Source organism: Xiphophorus couchianus, chromosome 9 (genome assembly GCF_001444195.1).
Source record: "Xiphophorus couchianus chromosome 9, X_couchianus-1.0, whole genome shotgun sequence".
In the NCBI taxonomy this organism is placed as follows: domain Eukaryota; kingdom Metazoa; phylum Chordata; class Actinopteri; order Cyprinodontiformes; family Poeciliidae; genus Xiphophorus; species Xiphophorus couchianus.
The window spans coordinates 20,996,288-21,012,297 of record NC_040236.1 but is presented as its reverse complement, the minus strand read 5'-3'; the positions used below and the strand labels follow the sequence as shown (position 1 = coordinate 21,012,297).

The following is a 16,010-nucleotide window of genomic DNA, read 5'->3' as shown; positions in this document are numbered from 1 at the left end:
CCCATCCACCATCACCTCTTGCCTTGCTTTCACTTCTGCTCGACAGTGCTGAGCTTTTATGAAAAGAAACAGAACGGCAAAGTGATGGTGTCTGTGAAACGGCCCGATGACAGACTGCTGCGCTCTGCTTGGCTGAACAGCTTGTGGCTGCAGCAAATTCAAACCCTTGCAAGTATCCCTTCCTGCAGACTAAGAAGGGAGAGACGGGGTACACTGTGCTGACTCATAAAACATTTTTAAAAAAAACACCTCACTTGCCTAAAGAAATAATCAATTTACTGTTCGTTGGTACCGAGTCCAGAAAATAACAAGTTGACCGAGCGCAAAGTTTGAGTCGTCAAAAGCAACAAAAACTGCGACGATCCATAAAAGTGAGATAAGATGATTTTGGCACGTGCCTGTGTGAAACTGCTAAACCATTTTAGAGGCAATCGCTGCTGTGATGCTGTTTACCGTTTATTCTACAGTGCAAAATCACTAACAACCTAAAATAACCTACAGTCATTTTTTTGGGCTCAATTTTCTATTGCTGAGACACAGACGCTCTCTCAAACCAGATATACTGTACGCATTAGAAGCCATTAGGTTGGAAAGGCCACGTAAGATAACAAAGGGACATCAAAGGGTGTAAATTATAGATGAAAGTACTCGGTGGCGAGACGGCGTGCGACTCCGTGATTCTTCTACTCCGTTTTAAATGCATGTGATAGAAAGCGGTTTTCAATCAGCACACGGCAGCAGATGTTACGTTTCCGTTTGCTTATTTGAACAGACTACGGTCTCATCTCGTTTGAAAAGCGAGTTTTACAGCTTCAGTTTATTTGGACTTTGAATTCAGGTCAACTCTACGACAGAATACTAGAGCCGGGCTAAGATTTGTTTTTTTCTTAATTACGAGTACAAAGTCATAATATGAGGAGAATGAAGTAGTGTTTCTATAAAAACTCCAACATGAAAAATAACAAAAAAAAAATTAAAACAACGAAAGTTGAAAGTTATACTTTGGCATAAGCTCTACACATAATACTAATAGAGATACTTAATCTTTTAACAAATCAGTAACAATTGTACAAACAACTGAAAGAACCACACAGGCTGTGCTGGTCAGCTCTTTCCTATTGAAGCTTTTTTTCTTCGTAATTTGAAGAAGTTGTTCCTGGTAAAATTGCATCTTTATTCGACTAATAATATAATCACATTCTGATAATTAAAACATTGTACAACTAACAGAAGCGATGATTGAAATAAAAGCCAGTTTTTTTTTTATATTTCCTGTCATTTTAAATGTAATATTTAGAAAAGAAAGCAAGGAAAATAAATAATTAAAAGCGGTAGTTGGATCTGGAATGGAGAAAATATATATATATATGTATATATATTTTCAAGCCATATCGCCTAGCCTAGTTAAAATATTTGAGGTTCCTCCCATCCAATCCTTTGCTATGACATAAATATATTAAAGAAACTACGTATAGGAAAGCATTGAAACACAACCTATTTCCAAAAGATTTCAACATAAATTTATTCCAGAACAACATCCAACTTCTTCTCTGCTCCACCAGGCTTCAGGCTCCTGTTGCTGATACAGCATCTCATGGTGACATACAGAAAAATGCTGCATTAACTATGAGCGTAAAGGTAAAATAAGGTCTGCAGCACAGCACCATATACATCCTATAGTTGACACATGCATGCTTTGCAGGCTGTGAGCAGGTGCATAAAGTACAAATATATGATCACAAAAAGTGCAAATAGTTGTGTTTTATTGAGGATATTTAAAATATCTTCCAAATCCAGTGTGGAGTATTTGGTACAAAATTAAATGTTATCGTTGTTTAAGAGGCCAAACTTGAATTATTATGTCATTATCAATGTATTATTTGAAAAGCAATAGTATTTATCGTTTATCGGGACAATTTAACATCCAGCAAAATCTGTTATCTTGACAGGCTTAAACACACTGTTGACAAGTAGCAAAGAGGCGTTACGTGTTAACAGAGATATTTGTTAAAATCCGCAAAAGTAAGGAGTGAGAACAGGTCGAAAGATGATGAGGCAGCACAATTAAGTAAGAATCGACAAATAAATCAAAGAGAAAATAAAGCTCCAGAGGCAAAGATAGCCATCACTTAGTCTGAGCACCACAATGGTCAGTGGAGGCAGCCACAATGGGCTGAGGCCAGGTCTGTGTGGTGCTGTTGAGTTAGAACAATAACCCTGTGCAGGAGGCCCACAACGCAATCAGCCCAGGAATGTGGAAGAGGAAGCTCTGGGAACAATGCTCAGCGTTCCTAAGCCGCTCTGGGTCCCCACCCGTTTCAGCCTTGTTCTGCTTTCAAACTGGAAGAAAACAGGAAAGTTTGTGGGCTAAGAGCCCAGGAGAAAAAGGGTCTGCTCTGCAGTCAGCTGAAGGGCCCCGTGGCGCACACAGTCAGCATTTAAATCCACTACAGTCGCTGTGATCAGATCGGTCTGGGCAGGCATTAATCTGAACTGTAACTCCGCCTCCGGCTGTGAGTAAACACTCTGTGGTTCATGTGAGGGGAGCAGGACACACAAACAATATTGTACTGCCCTCTATTGGCGCAACCAGACACCACAGGATGAAACTATACCAGCAACAACATGGGCATGCCATCTAAATTTTACCACTAAATGCATGTTTTTATGCAAGTAAAAATTAAAGATTTCCCTATTTTTACCATTTTTTTAAAGACAACTTTGATGTCATGTTTTTTTTAATCCAAAACATTTATGCAATTTAATTAAGATAATGTTCTTTTTTTATATAATAAAATAATGATTTTTTTTAAACATTTTTAAATCCTTTTTTTATTTCCTTTATTTAACCTGGTAAACCCTGTTGAGATCTAGATCTCATTTTCAAGAGGGACCTGGGCAAATAATAATCAATAAAGAGCTAAGAGCAAACTACTAAGACCTTATCAACATGCAATCCCTGTTTTCTACTATTTTTGGATCAGTTGAACTGCCATCTATCCACCCAAAGAGATGGACTTATTAAAAACATTTCACAGAGGACAATAATATCCTGGTTTGTGCACAGTTTGTGTTGAAAAATACTTATCCAAATGAGGAACATGTCAAATCAACCAAACTCTACTTCCTAAAAATAAGCGTCATTGTTGTTTGATTGTGACTTGCATTCAACGTCGGTGCCAGCTGTTGAATGTGAAGCTCGCAGCCAGAGCGTTCGCAACAGTTTGGGTTAGTAGCCGGTACACATGGTGAAATTTGCCTCCCCCTGAACTCTACGATCATTGAATAAATTTGCTTTTATTATGCATTCAAGCTTTCTCTACCTTTTTTTAGTTTTTAGATCAGCAAATTAAACTGAAGCTTCTTAATCTGCAAAAGCCCAGAATAACACAAGATGAGTCTGATCCATTCGGGGTCTTCCCTGTCCTGAGTGACGCTCATGAAGGAATCTACAAAGAGTCTGGCTGGTTGTCACTGCTGAGGAATGTCAGAATGTGACCCAACCAGACCCTTAAAAATGAGTCTCGTTTTGTGCATCAACTGCTCATGACACGATTCCTAGCTGCTCCGAAAGAATGTACGGTAACTATTTTAGAAAATATTTAAAGCAACATTACAGTGTTACTCCAGAGATGAAACATCCAGACTGACTATAAAGAACATACAGTGTGAAGGCAGAAAATTACTATGCCTTCAAAGTAGACAAAAAACAAATGAGAGGTTGGTGTTTGAGACCAGATTGAGAGAAAACATGTGACGGAAATGGGATAAAAGTAGAGGAAAGGCTGTCATTAACACCTAAACTGAAGAACATGAGATTAAGTTGGAATTCTATTGTGGTGTTTTGTGGTACTATTGTGATAACAATAAAATGTTACGATAAAAAACTATTCATTACGTCTTTTTACAGTAATTGCATGGCACAGCATGCAGCAACAGCTGTGCCAACACAAATACAATTCTTCCCATTTGAAACGGGATTCTTCAGGAAGGCACTTAATTAAAAAAGTAAGATTCATATCACTAAACTTCACACGGTAACTGAATTTAATTATATTTTTGACTTTACTGATATTTATTGATACTTTCTGTTGAACAAACGGTGGAAAAAATAGTAAAAATAAAATTTCTGATAAGATGGCCAGTTGTTTTTTTTTTTAATTTAAAATCATTAATTGAAATGTATCAAGGCAACAATAAATCAAAATTCCTATAAGAAATTTTTCATGGTAACGGTACGATAAATGCACCACCCAAACCTGCAAATGTGATTTCATCTCTGAATATTGCAACGATGACTGCAAAGTCTGACCAAAAACAGGAACGGTTGGACAGAGAGACAGAAGGTTGCACCTTTTTATACACTGTACGTAAATAACTAGTTTCTACTAGTTTAAAATAACTGATCTTGCAATAAATGCATAAGTGCATTTATGTGTGATACCATAAAATCTTTGCAGAAGCATTGAGAAAACGTTGGAGCAAACTAAGACAGTAAGACGGATATTTGAAAGAAAGCAAATGAGACGGGAAAAATTTACCAAAAAAAGAAATATTTCTACTTTTTCTCTCTCCTTTCTTTTCCCACAGTACTTTGGGAACAGCTGCTTCCAAAACAACAGCCCACGGAGGACCACCCTAGTTAACCCATGCGACATACCTCAAGGCCATAGAGCACGGGCTCGACTGGAAAGACACGAAGACCCCCGCCACCTCACTGCACAGGAATCTGAAACAAAAAGCAGAAGCTGTGCGTCGAGCAAAGCCGAAGGCTGACATGATGACATCACAAAACACACGTATGCCCTGTCATTCAACATCTTTAGAACGCTTGAGAAGCGTTAATGTTGGTGCAATTTGAAACCACAGTTACGCTGCCGAACCGCGTAGCACATGGGTACAGTTTTTAGTCTTGATGACGATTTTAAATGTTGAACTTTAAAGTTTGCGCTGGCTTGTTTTGCTGAAGAGCAAAGAGTTGTCAGCCTACTGTCTGCTTCAGCCTGGTTTGCTCTCTACTGCGACAGGATTAAGCCCTCCTGCTGGGCAGAGTAATAATCTGGAGATTACCATTACGTCCAAGAGGCGGTTACGTAAGCATTCGGGGTAAACCACACTATTCTTCCCTTTTATCATATTAATGGTTAAAAAGACTCCCTTTATAGTCAAGTTGTCTTCTATGTAGTCGAGCATTCATCGTCACGGTCTAACTCAGAGTACCATGCTTATTGGGTTAGAAAGGGACTTGGGAAAACAATCCAATTAGACAGAAATGGACACATAAAAAAAGAGATAGAGAGAGAGAGAGAGAGAATGTAACAGAACACCAGAAAGTTCAAACCTATCAAACCACATGCAAAGGAAGGAAGAACAAGGCCTTAGTCAGAGCAGCCAGACAGAGAAGTTGAGGTGTGAGAACTTCCACCCTACACCAACTGTGTGATTGTGAGCGGATAGCAACGACAGGTCAGCGAAGGTGGAGAGCGAATCAACGTTCGACTTGAACTTTAAGCCGGCGTACAAACTCACACAACCCACCCACCTGAACGTAGCCTTAAAACAAAGATAGTCTCTCAGCCACCCTGGCTTGCTTTTCTCACGGTGAAAAAACCTGCGAATAACACATCTCACTTCCTGTTCCAACTCAGCGACTCCAAAACCCAAAAAGAAAAAAAAACAACTAACCACAAAAAAAAGGCAAGCCAACCCTGACTATATTCTGAACGCTGTAGCACAAACTTAGCTACCGCTCTATGTTGAAGCTCTTTTTTTATTCCGACTACATGCAACTTCACTAGAAAAACATGGCAGTAATAATAATAATAATAATATAAGAAACAGTTTGTTGTATAAATGAAATAATGGCCTGTTTTAGGGGGGGGGGGGGAAGCAACAGGGCAATCAAAAGCTGAACTGATTAACTTCTCTTTGTCTATTTTATTACTACCTGCTGCTTTCTAAATGAATAGGTCACTGACTGGCCATCCAGGAAACAGGACATGATCCTAACCTCTAGCTGAGGTTATGTTTATTTAACTTTCTCTATTGCCTCAATTTCATTTAACCCCAACAAAACACAGAAATGCATCTCTGAAATGTTTAGTAAATTACATCTGTTAAATACGTTTCCTAAAACTAGCCCAGATGACAATAAGAATTTGGGAATGATGATATTTGGCTACCTCCAGATGGCTGGCTTGCTGTAATCACAACCTCTTAAGCGGAAACATTCCTGAATTCTTCCAATTAGAGACGTAAAAGCTACGTTTTAAGGATGCTTCAGATCGTCCTCATTTCCTTCCAATTGACATATAAAACCAGAGGATTCGTTGTCGCTGATGCCCTTGTAAAAACGTCAGAAATCTCCAAACCCAGCTCGGGCCGTCTTGAGGACAAATACAGGGTGTTTTCCTTGGCAGAAGCAGACCCAAACATCAATTATGCTCCAAACCCTCTTTCCAAAAAGCCGCGGATAATCTTGCTCAGCAGGGCTCAATTATAGGTTATTTCAAGCGAGACTCAGTCCTCATTGTGCGCTGCATTATCCCAAAGTCTTGCAATGCAATAAAGAAAAGGAATGCCTAACCTAAACTGGCTGATGTCGAGAGCTAATTTAAGCTGCAGAAAGAAGAGACGCTTGCAAGATAGAGCACCTTGAATCACAAACGTCGATGTATGTTATTGGGATTTACGTGATGGACCGAGGTGGTGCAGAATTGTGAGAAGGAAGATTTTGTTCAGTAAAAATCTAAATGTGCATTCCTATTAACCCGTGCATTCATCAGGAGCTGCAGGGAGGCCTGTTTGGACTTTGGAAAAGCTACAAAGATTTTTTTTTCAATGAAGACTGACTATAGTAACAGAAAGTAGCAGGTTAAAGTGATTAGCTCGACACTGTAAATAAGCATCCCAACTTCTCCAGGGCAAAACAGCTGAGCCCAACACAGGAGATGAAAATGACGTAAATGTTGAAATACGACGTCAGACTGAGGTTTGAAAAAAAATATCAGAGCCTTATTAGATTTAGGACAACAAATAAAAGCAGACCAGGTTTGATTTTGAAAAAAAACATATATGTACTGTATGTATTTCTGGTGTGAGATTGTCAGCTTTACAAAAAATCCTGTGTGAGTCACGTACGGTCAAAGAATCGTTCAATGTCTAGCAACTCGATTCAGAAACTAATTTTAATTCCGAAATAAATGTTTGTTTAGAAATTCTGTTTAAATTATGTGACTGAAAAGAGGAAAAGACTGTAAATAAATTAAACATTCATTTAAAACAATTCTATCATCTTCCAAACAATCTCAAATTCCATCAGTTTTACATTTAAACAAAAAGGGGTTTGTGCATAAAATTCTGCAATTTAAATGACCAGTATTAGGTTAGCTTAGCTGCCTGAAATTAAAAAAATATCAAGGAATTATTCAAAATACAAACGGTTGGCAAGACGGCCTTCTACGGTGACGTATCACGTAATGCGACATGCAGTAAACTCCTAAAAAGGAGCGGCAAAGACCTATAACTTCAATGCATTTTAAAATAGATTTTATTTTGGAGCATCTTGAATCGATTCAGAATTCCCAGGACTAGGAATTGCATTTATATATAAAATTGATTTATTTATTTTTTCTCAAATCTACAAAAGAACTAGACTTAGGTTAACGGTGCATATTAAACTGACCGTACCATTTTTATTGAGAAACATGATGGTGACAACATCACATACTTCTCCTCAGTTGGGACAGGCAGGCTAGTTAGAGCTGATGGGAAGATGGATGGAGATGTTTACAATGAAATCCTGGGGGGAACACTTGCTTGAGGTACATATTCATGTGTTACGATGGTCCAAGCAAAGTGTGCAAGAAAAATTAAGAATCTCCGGATAGAACTTGCCAGTTACAGATGCTCTCCATTCAATATGTCTTCTACTCTGCAAAGAAAAATGTGCAAAAGAGTACATTTTTAAGTGTGCAAAGATGGTAGAGGCACACCATAAAAGGCCTGGAGCTGGAACTACAGACGAAAGGCTACTCTAATCTAACAAATTGTACAGCATTGTTTTCAAATTTTCATTTATAAAAAAACTTGAACACCATCAGATACTTTGACGTTAGTGGTTCTAATATAAAGTGTGAGGTATATTAATCATTAACATTGTGAAAATGTCATTTTTCACATCAAGATTTGCATATTAAGTTTTTTGTTGATGCGAGAGCCTTTCCCACAAACAAGTGAATATTAAGTACCAGAGAAAAATGTGCTTTTACTCCAACGCTTAGTGCAGGATGTTGTAATAGTTTGGTACTTGCATTCAGTTCTTTCTTGGGCAAACAGTGAGGTTTTTAGTCGTGTGGGTGTGTGTGTGTGTGCGCGTGCAGTTCCTCAAAATGCTATTTGTTCAGGTGTCCAATAATAGCTACATGACCAAATGCAAACACACGGGTCTAAATGACTCCAACTGCTCTGTCCAGGTTTAGGTTGGGTCCAGCTTTGTAATAATAGCAAACAATCGACCGTAGACGCGTCTGGAGAGGTTGCATGAGGATGTTGTGTATTAATATTAAAGTAGCTGGAGCAGAATTACCTAAAAAGGTTGTTTTTTTAAAAAAAAAATCAATACATTAGCTGAACTTTTTTTGTTTTCTTTTATTTTTTTTACATCAATTGATACATGAAATGTTAAAGAGACTGAGTGAATCATTTGCAGTGATTGCTGAAATGCTGAGTTAACAGTTAATCCTTGCAGAGGGCAGTTTAGTGAGAGGCCACTGTGGGGGTGTTTTGGAGGGCTTGGTTTTTCCATCCCCATACTCTTCAATGCCATTAATGCCTTACCAGATTAAAACAAACATACTAATTCACTGGAATAGTGCCCTAGATAATCACAGATAGATGGGTCGAGGCAATCTAGGGGGATTTCCCTCAAGCCGGTGCATGTGAAGTACACATCTGCACTGCCATCAAAGGCTTTTTTTTTTTTTTTTTTTTATGTAGTGGGGGGTTCAGCAAAGCCTTGTGGGTCAGTGTTGGCACTACCCCGCAAAACCTCATCTAGAAAATGTTACTAACCAACAACAACATTAATCTCAACAAAGTTAGTAACTCAGGTCAACGCCAGCTGCGTTTAGCATCTTAGCCTAGCGATTTCACTCTGCAGAGGATTCCTTCCTGTCATCCTGAAAGAAGTCTCAGCACTGCACATTTTGCCATGTTACAGTTAGAAACTTTAATATATTTTAGCAATAGTTGTTACGGATACTCCAACACAAAGTATCGCTTTGTCCTCAAGTAGAGGGAGAAATACACATGTTTTCTTTTTGGGGGGGTGGGGGGGGTTGGTGTTACTCGCAAATGCTGAGTCAATACTTGTTATTCAATACTTTTGTTGCAGTCGGAGCTGCGAGTCTTTTGGGCGACGTCTCTGACGGTTACGCGCATCCAGAGAACTTAAGTTTTGTCCCGTTCATCTCGGCAAAATAGTTAGATGTGAATCTGGCTGGACGGGAAAGCGTCTCTGAACTCTTTTTGAGTCTTGTCACAAATATATCAGATGGATTTAAATCTGGACTTTGACTGACATAGTCAAACATGTGAATATGCTTCAATTGCAATCATTACATTGTAGATCTGACAGTGTGTTTAGGGTCATTGACCTCCTACTGTATATGGTGAACCTTCACCCAAGTCTAAAGTCTTTTACAGCATCTAAACAGGTCTGCTTCCTGCATTTACTGTCATTCCTCTTCACTTTTTCAACACTTCCCATTTTCAGAAAACTGTTTAAACAGAGCTTGGGACATTGTTTTATAACCTGACCTAAACTTGCCTTAAATGTCCCTGCAATTTAATCCCTGGCCTGTCTGTCTGCTCTGTGATGCTGCTTTTTCATTAATGTTAATGTTTTTGGAAAAAAAATGTCACAACAACAACAAAAAAACATGTATGGATCTCTTTCCACGCAACGAACATACACTACTTTGTGCTAGTCCGAATGAAACAAACAAAATCACCAAACGTGGGGCAAAAATTTAAAAAAAAAGCAAAAGTGGGATGAATGCTTGTACTTGTGCTCTGCACATTTGTCACAAAACTTAAGTGAGGAGAAAGAGAACAAAATTTAAGAGCATCATCTGTGTTAATATAGTCGTGGGAGTCAGACAAACCGGTATTTTATCTGTCACGGCGCCTTCCTCTTAAATAGTTGCCCTTCTACCCCCCTCACACAGCAGACTGACCAGATTCCTTTCTGTCTGTATCCAAGAGACGCTGAACAAATGCTTTTTATCCGAGTAATGTCAGAGGCAGAGCTGAAAGTTCGCCTAATGTTATGCTATTGCATAAGAGTCACCGTGCTCAGACATGTTACAGTCTCTTTGCACTTAAACGTAGTTTTTCTTTTTAAGTTACCCCAGACTGACAAAATATTTGTTGCGGTTTGTAGTTATAGACAACTCGGTTATATTGTAGCTTTCAAAAAATGTATGCAAAAACAAACAACAAAAAAAAAACAACAACAGTGGCTTAAATCTGCTTGGTTATTTTGACTGCTGCGGGTAAACTTCCTTAGCCGGTTAGGTCATAATTTTCGCTTCATTACAAACGCTAAGGCCGTACACAACAAGAAGCTAACATCCATTTAAAAACAAAATAAGACGAATAGGATTTACAGAGGATGATTAGTTAGCATCGTAGCCTAGAGTTCTCACTCTACAGAGGAAACTGCTGGTGTTGAGCAGGGAGCTAACTAGCACCAGCAACTTGCCTTAGCTCACCCAGCCAGTTGTAAAGGCTAAACTAACGTTCCGCAGGCCAACAACATACAAAATACAAGGGGCTAATCTAGCCGCCAGGAAGCGAGACAAGCAATGACAACACGTACGTGAGCGGTGTTTACCATTTAACTTGCAAAGAGGGAAGGCGATTAACCCCAACACTAGCAGAGCAGCCAAACTCCTTCTTTAGCATGCTACGGCAGCCTATTTTGAAAGGCTAACGTTAATCTCAACAAAGTTAATAACTCAGGTCAACGCCAGCTGCGTTTGTCAGAAAACACTTTTTTTCTTAATTTCAGCAGCATTGGGAATGTTGACGTTACTTACAACTTTTGCTGCTTCTTCCTTTTAGTTGAGCTAGGTCGCTAGCTTGCAGACGTTCTTTTCATTTGCCGAGCGAGCTTGAACGTTCTGGCCCTCCTCCATTGGAAGGATTTGCGTAGTGGTGTGATTTTTTTCTCTCTCTTTTTTCGCAGTCTGTTTGTGAGTCGGTAGAGGGTTTCTGTCAGAGCCAACTGCAAGCCTTTTGGCTCCTCCTTCTTGATTATGATTGGGTGTAAAAAATACGCCTACATGTAGCACAGTTTTCTGATTGGATAAATTACTTTCCAACGTTAAGCTGATTACTTGTTGATTGGATGACGTCTTTCGGAGGACGGCATTGGCAGAGTTGTACATTTGTTTTGGTTCCCGGAGTACACCGATATGTGCTATGTTGGGCGGGGAGTCAAACATGACTTCGAATGAGACGCAAAGATGCTGACAAGTGGCTTAAGTTGTCTAAGTGTGCAAATTTCTTTTTTTTTTTCTCAAACGTTTCTGGTAGTAAAATTATGATTTAATTGATATCAAAAAATGTGAGCACAAGTTAAATACATTTGACATGTTTTGTAATTGTAATTAAATTCAAATAAACTTTTAAAAAATACAAGTTGAGATTTGTCAATGCATTGTTACAGCATCTAAACAAGTTCTTAAATACTTCTGTAATACTGTAATAGCAGCACAATAATAATAAACATTCACCTTTAATGGGAATAAATATTACACCGTCAAAATCTTTTATTAATCATTAACAGAAACCTGAAAAGAGTCACATTTATTTTTGATGGATCTCTGTTTTAAAATTATCAAGTTAAAAAGTCTTTAAAAATATATGAAGACATAATTTAAACACAACATTTTTTTCATTTAACTAAATACATCCAAGTAACCACTTGCAAACCCATTTGCCTTCTAATCTGGCTCATGGTTTTGTGAGCTGGATTAAAAATGTGGTGTTTTTTTTTACATCAATTATGAAGCACAATTTTTGATACTTAACAGTTGTCACTGTGTAACTGCTGTCAAGTATTGACCACAACTCAGAAACAGAAGGAACGACCTAAACGTTTTTAGAATCTTTCATCTTTCATGCTGCATTTATCTTCCCCTCTGTATACATTTTATTTCCTGGTTCGGAGGCGATTCATTTCAGTTTGTAATCCATTAGTCAATAGTCCATGGATCAAAATAAATCAGTTTTTCTTTGATTGGAAATTCAGATCATAACCAAAAGTCAGGACTAACTTTTTTTAGACTGTTGTCATAAATAGGACTTTGACGTGAAGGGCCTTGAATAAGTTATAGATATTGCATTGTATATATTTTTTTTCCTAATTAAAAGAGAGACTAAGTCAAACTACTAAAATACATTTCGCAACTCATTAAAACATTCATGATGAATTATTATTAATTAAAAAAAATACTGCAAATATAAGCCTACTGGGCTGTGGAGGAGAGAGATCCTCATCAGATTTAAGGTACTTATAAGGAAAGAATCACACCTTGTGTTCTGCTACAGAGCAAATAAAGTCATAAGCGTGTAATGCTGCAATAGGAGGATGATTCAACATCACAAAATGACACATTTCTCCTCAGTGTACATAGATGAAAATGGCAAAGTTTTTATCATTTGCTCAGCAGGCAAAAAACAATAACAATGGGTAGCACAGGTTACCTACTCAGATTATATCATAGGAAGTTTCCTGTTTGTTTGGATGTTGATAATAATTAAACCTACAAAAGAGACTTTGCACTCTTTTTACAAGGTTGCATTTAAGGTACTCAGATAAAACAAATAAAACATTTGCAGTTCTACTGAAAGTCTTCTTGCGCCCTCTACTGGATTTTATGAAGAAGGAAACAAACAAAAAAAAACACACACACACACACACACACACACACACACACAACAAAAGGACACTAGAAAGCTTCCATGGAGTTCATTCACATTCGATATCCATACATGCTGCAACAGGTAAACACACACAGCTGCTTCCTTCCATGGTGATGCTGGGGCTGAAAATGCAAAGAAAACAAAAGCACAACATGGAAAATGAATGAATGACTGAAAAAAAAACAGAATCATAAAAGTTGCTGAAAATGTTTTTTCTTACTCTCATTTTTATAGAACTGTTGAGATTAGCTTTGTGCGCATTTAACTTTAAACTTCCTCTGCTGGTGCAGCTTGAGGTTTTTTCTTGCATTCATCACACTCATGTTGGCACTGTCTGTTGAGATAAGAAAATTATAAGGACTTATAATGCTTATCTGCATGTTTAGTTGATAATGATTGTGTTCCTTTCTGTGTTGTGCAGGTGGCTGATAGAACAGATGACCCAAATGTTTGTCCCATATTTAAGAACTACTTCACAGTTCATTTTAGATTGTATGTTTCTTGATTCTTTGATTGTCTCTAGTTCAAAATCCAAAGAGACTGGACTGGTCAACCCTGATCCGGACTGTTCAGCACTGAAATGAGATTCTATAAAATACAGTTTGAAATTTCTGAACTCTTTTGTTCTTTTTGTGAAAACAGAAAACGGAGAATTTGGATGTAGATGTAGACATACATGCAAATTGTGACAAATAACTTAGTAAAATATTGAGAACAATGAGATCATTAAACATCAAAAAGCCATCGCTGTGCCCACCTGAGTCCTGGACCTGACGGACCTCTTCTGGACCAGGGCCCAGTTCCAGGGCCGTCTTTAATACCGAGCTCCTGGAACCTGCTACGACAAGTTCCAACATACAAAGCTTTTCCCACTGCAAACCCGAGGAGACCCGCAACTACAAAGGAAACACGTAAAACTCACCATTCACTTAATATTATTATTATAACTCACAAAATGCAGAGAAAATAGAACAGACCTGCTAGCTTTGGAAAAGGGCCAAACCTTGCTGACGATTTCCAAACACCTGCATGGGAATAAAAACATTTGCTTAAATGAAATCCAGCAGAGAAACACATTGTTTGTGGCGTTTTTGAGAAATACTGGAGTGTTTACCGTTGTAGATGAGACCACCAGTGACAGCCATGCTGCCCACAGACAGGGGGAGAGCTGAAAAAAAGGGACATTGGATAAATGATATTAAGACGCCAATAAAATGAATACAATGGCAGATAAATGACAGAGATGCACTGATCACTTGGCCAGAGATCGGAATCGGACGATTTTCCCCCCATGACTAAATATGACTGGTGATCAGCAGGTTCTTCTCTATCACCCAAAAAAAGAAAAGAAATATATTCCCACCATTTTTTTTATTAGCAAATGCATCAACCATCATCATGTATTTGGGTGCATTTTTTGGGGGGTTCATTGAAAATCAAATGAAGGTTAGGTACACATACTTTAACATGTATGAATTTGTAATTCTTTAAATTTCCAAGGAATTCGAAGCTGTCTAGATGCCTTGAGCACATTTACGCAGCAATCGCTGGAAAATAAATAATAATAATCATAATAATAATAATAATAATAATAATAATAATAATAATAATAATAATAATAATAATAATAATTTGCCAAAATCTTTACAGGACAGACCTAAAAAAAACCACAACCCCCCCGGAAAACCTGATTAGTGTATCTCTAATACATGGGAATAAATTTGTAGTTAAACATAAATAACGTTGCACTCTTAATTACTAAAAGCAGTAAAACGTCAGACTGTTCATCATGACATAGACTTTCTCAAAGGCAAGTTGCAAGATCCAGTAGCAACTCGAGACTCTATTTTTTTTCCTTCTTGGCGCCTTTGACCCCTGGAGTGGTGGTGAGACTACTCCTGATTATTTGGAGGTCAAAGGGACGAATAGAGGAAGCGCCGATTGTTGTCGGCTCATGTTTACATAAGTTCATGGTGAGGGAAGAGGAGAAGCAGCTGCCTGGTTGATGGTGAGTGGAGGAATGCAGACAGAGAGGAAGGATAAAGATTAAAACCTGTTGACACATAAAACAAAAAAAGTTTTCCGATTTCTTTTTTTTTTTTGGGACTTCTAATCAGCCAACACTGGCAAGAATATTTCTCATCCACCACCTCGGTAACTTTGGTGCTGTTGTCTTTTGATACGTGACATAAACACCTCAGGTTGCGTTCATCTAGCCGTCACTTTGACAAATCATTTGTTTGCTTTGTCGCTCTTGTAGAATCATGCTCGCTTTTTTTGCTTTTTCTTTTTAAATCGGTTTGATCTACGTCGTCGTGGACATCTTGGACACTCCCAGCCGATTGCCCCCCCGCAGCCGTAGCCAGAAACAAAGATGATGCAGGCTGTGCTACTCAGCCGAATTGTACTTTAAAAAACGAAAATGTTCACATATGGAAGGTATTTTTGCTATTGCTTAGTTTTTTTTTTTTTTGGAGGGGAGGAGGGATCCCCGCTCTGAAACCCACAGAGGAATGTAAACACACATTTCAGTGAATAAGTGACTTCTTCTACACATGGAAGAACATGTTGAAGTGTGTGGGGTTTCATTGAACAATTTTAAAGTTGCGAGAATTTCACATTTTCAGAAATATCGTGGCGCATGCTTCATATCTCAAGGAGATTACCTCTATACCAGAAGCTTTCCTCTTGGCACTCTTTCCACACCTTCCTCACATCTTCCCGGTGGACGTGAGCGTCGCTCAGGGGACACTGTGAGACACACACAGGACAGGCCAGGCGTCAGATGAGCACACAGTCCTCCGGCAGTAGGAGTCATGTTTTTGATTATCTCTCACCTTCCAGCCCTGTTTGGCTGGAGCTGAATCAGGAGCAGGAGCCTCCCCTGTCTTCACTGTTGTAGGTTCTCCACTTCCACAACTCATGATGGAGGAGGTTTCACTCGTTGTACTACCAGTTGTGCTACACAACTTCTGCACTGCCCTCCCTCCGCTTTCAGATAAACTAAGTGGAAAGGC

The 16,010-nt window shown here is 38.5% G+C and overlaps 2 protein-coding genes across 3 annotated transcripts in view; both read right to left on the bottom strand.

Annotated features, from left to right (window-relative positions):
* Positions 1 to 11,253, bottom strand: part of fryl (furry homolog, like) — an 83,985-nt gene extending 72,732 nt beyond the window's left edge. The window contains exons 1-2 of one of the 2 annotated variants that reach the window (XM_028026899.1): positions 11,103 to 11,253; positions 4,661 to 4,729 (exon numbers count right to left, since the gene is read on the bottom strand). The gene's annotated coding sequence lies outside the window, so the exon portion shown is untranslated. The remainder of the gene's footprint in view (positions 1 to 4,660; positions 4,730 to 11,102) is intronic. The other variant, XM_028026900.1, reaches the window with a different exon arrangement.
* A 1,371-nt stretch (positions 11,254 to 12,624) lies between these two features.
* Positions 12,625 to 15,979, bottom strand: ociad2 (OCIA domain containing 2). The gene is made up of 7 exons (XM_028026920.1): positions 15,831 to 15,979; positions 15,660 to 15,744; positions 14,108 to 14,161; positions 13,971 to 14,018; positions 13,751 to 13,889; positions 13,214 to 13,327; positions 12,625 to 13,115 (listed from the first exon to the last, which is right to left on the bottom strand). Exons 1-6 carry the CDS (start codon positions 15,915 to 15,917, stop codon positions 13,261 to 13,263), a joined length of 480 nt encoding a protein of 159 aa, XP_027882721.1. The 5' UTR covers positions 15,918 to 15,979; the 3' UTR covers positions 12,625 to 13,115; positions 13,214 to 13,260.
* Between the last annotated feature and the right edge of the window lie 31 nt (positions 15,980 to 16,010).

Coding starts and splice junctions, on each gene's coding strand:
- ociad2 (XM_028026920.1), bottom strand. CDS start 15,917: ATGAGTTGTGGAAGTGGAGAACCTACAACAGTGAAGACAGGGGAGGCT. Junction 15,745..15,830: donor CAGCCAAACAGGGCTGGAAG/GTGAGAGATAAT, acceptor TGTGTCTCACAG/TGTCCCCTGAGCGACGCTCA. Junction 14,019..14,107: donor TGGTGGTCTCATCTACAACG/GTAAACACTCCA, acceptor ATTCCCATGCAG/GTGTTTGGAAATCGTCAGCA.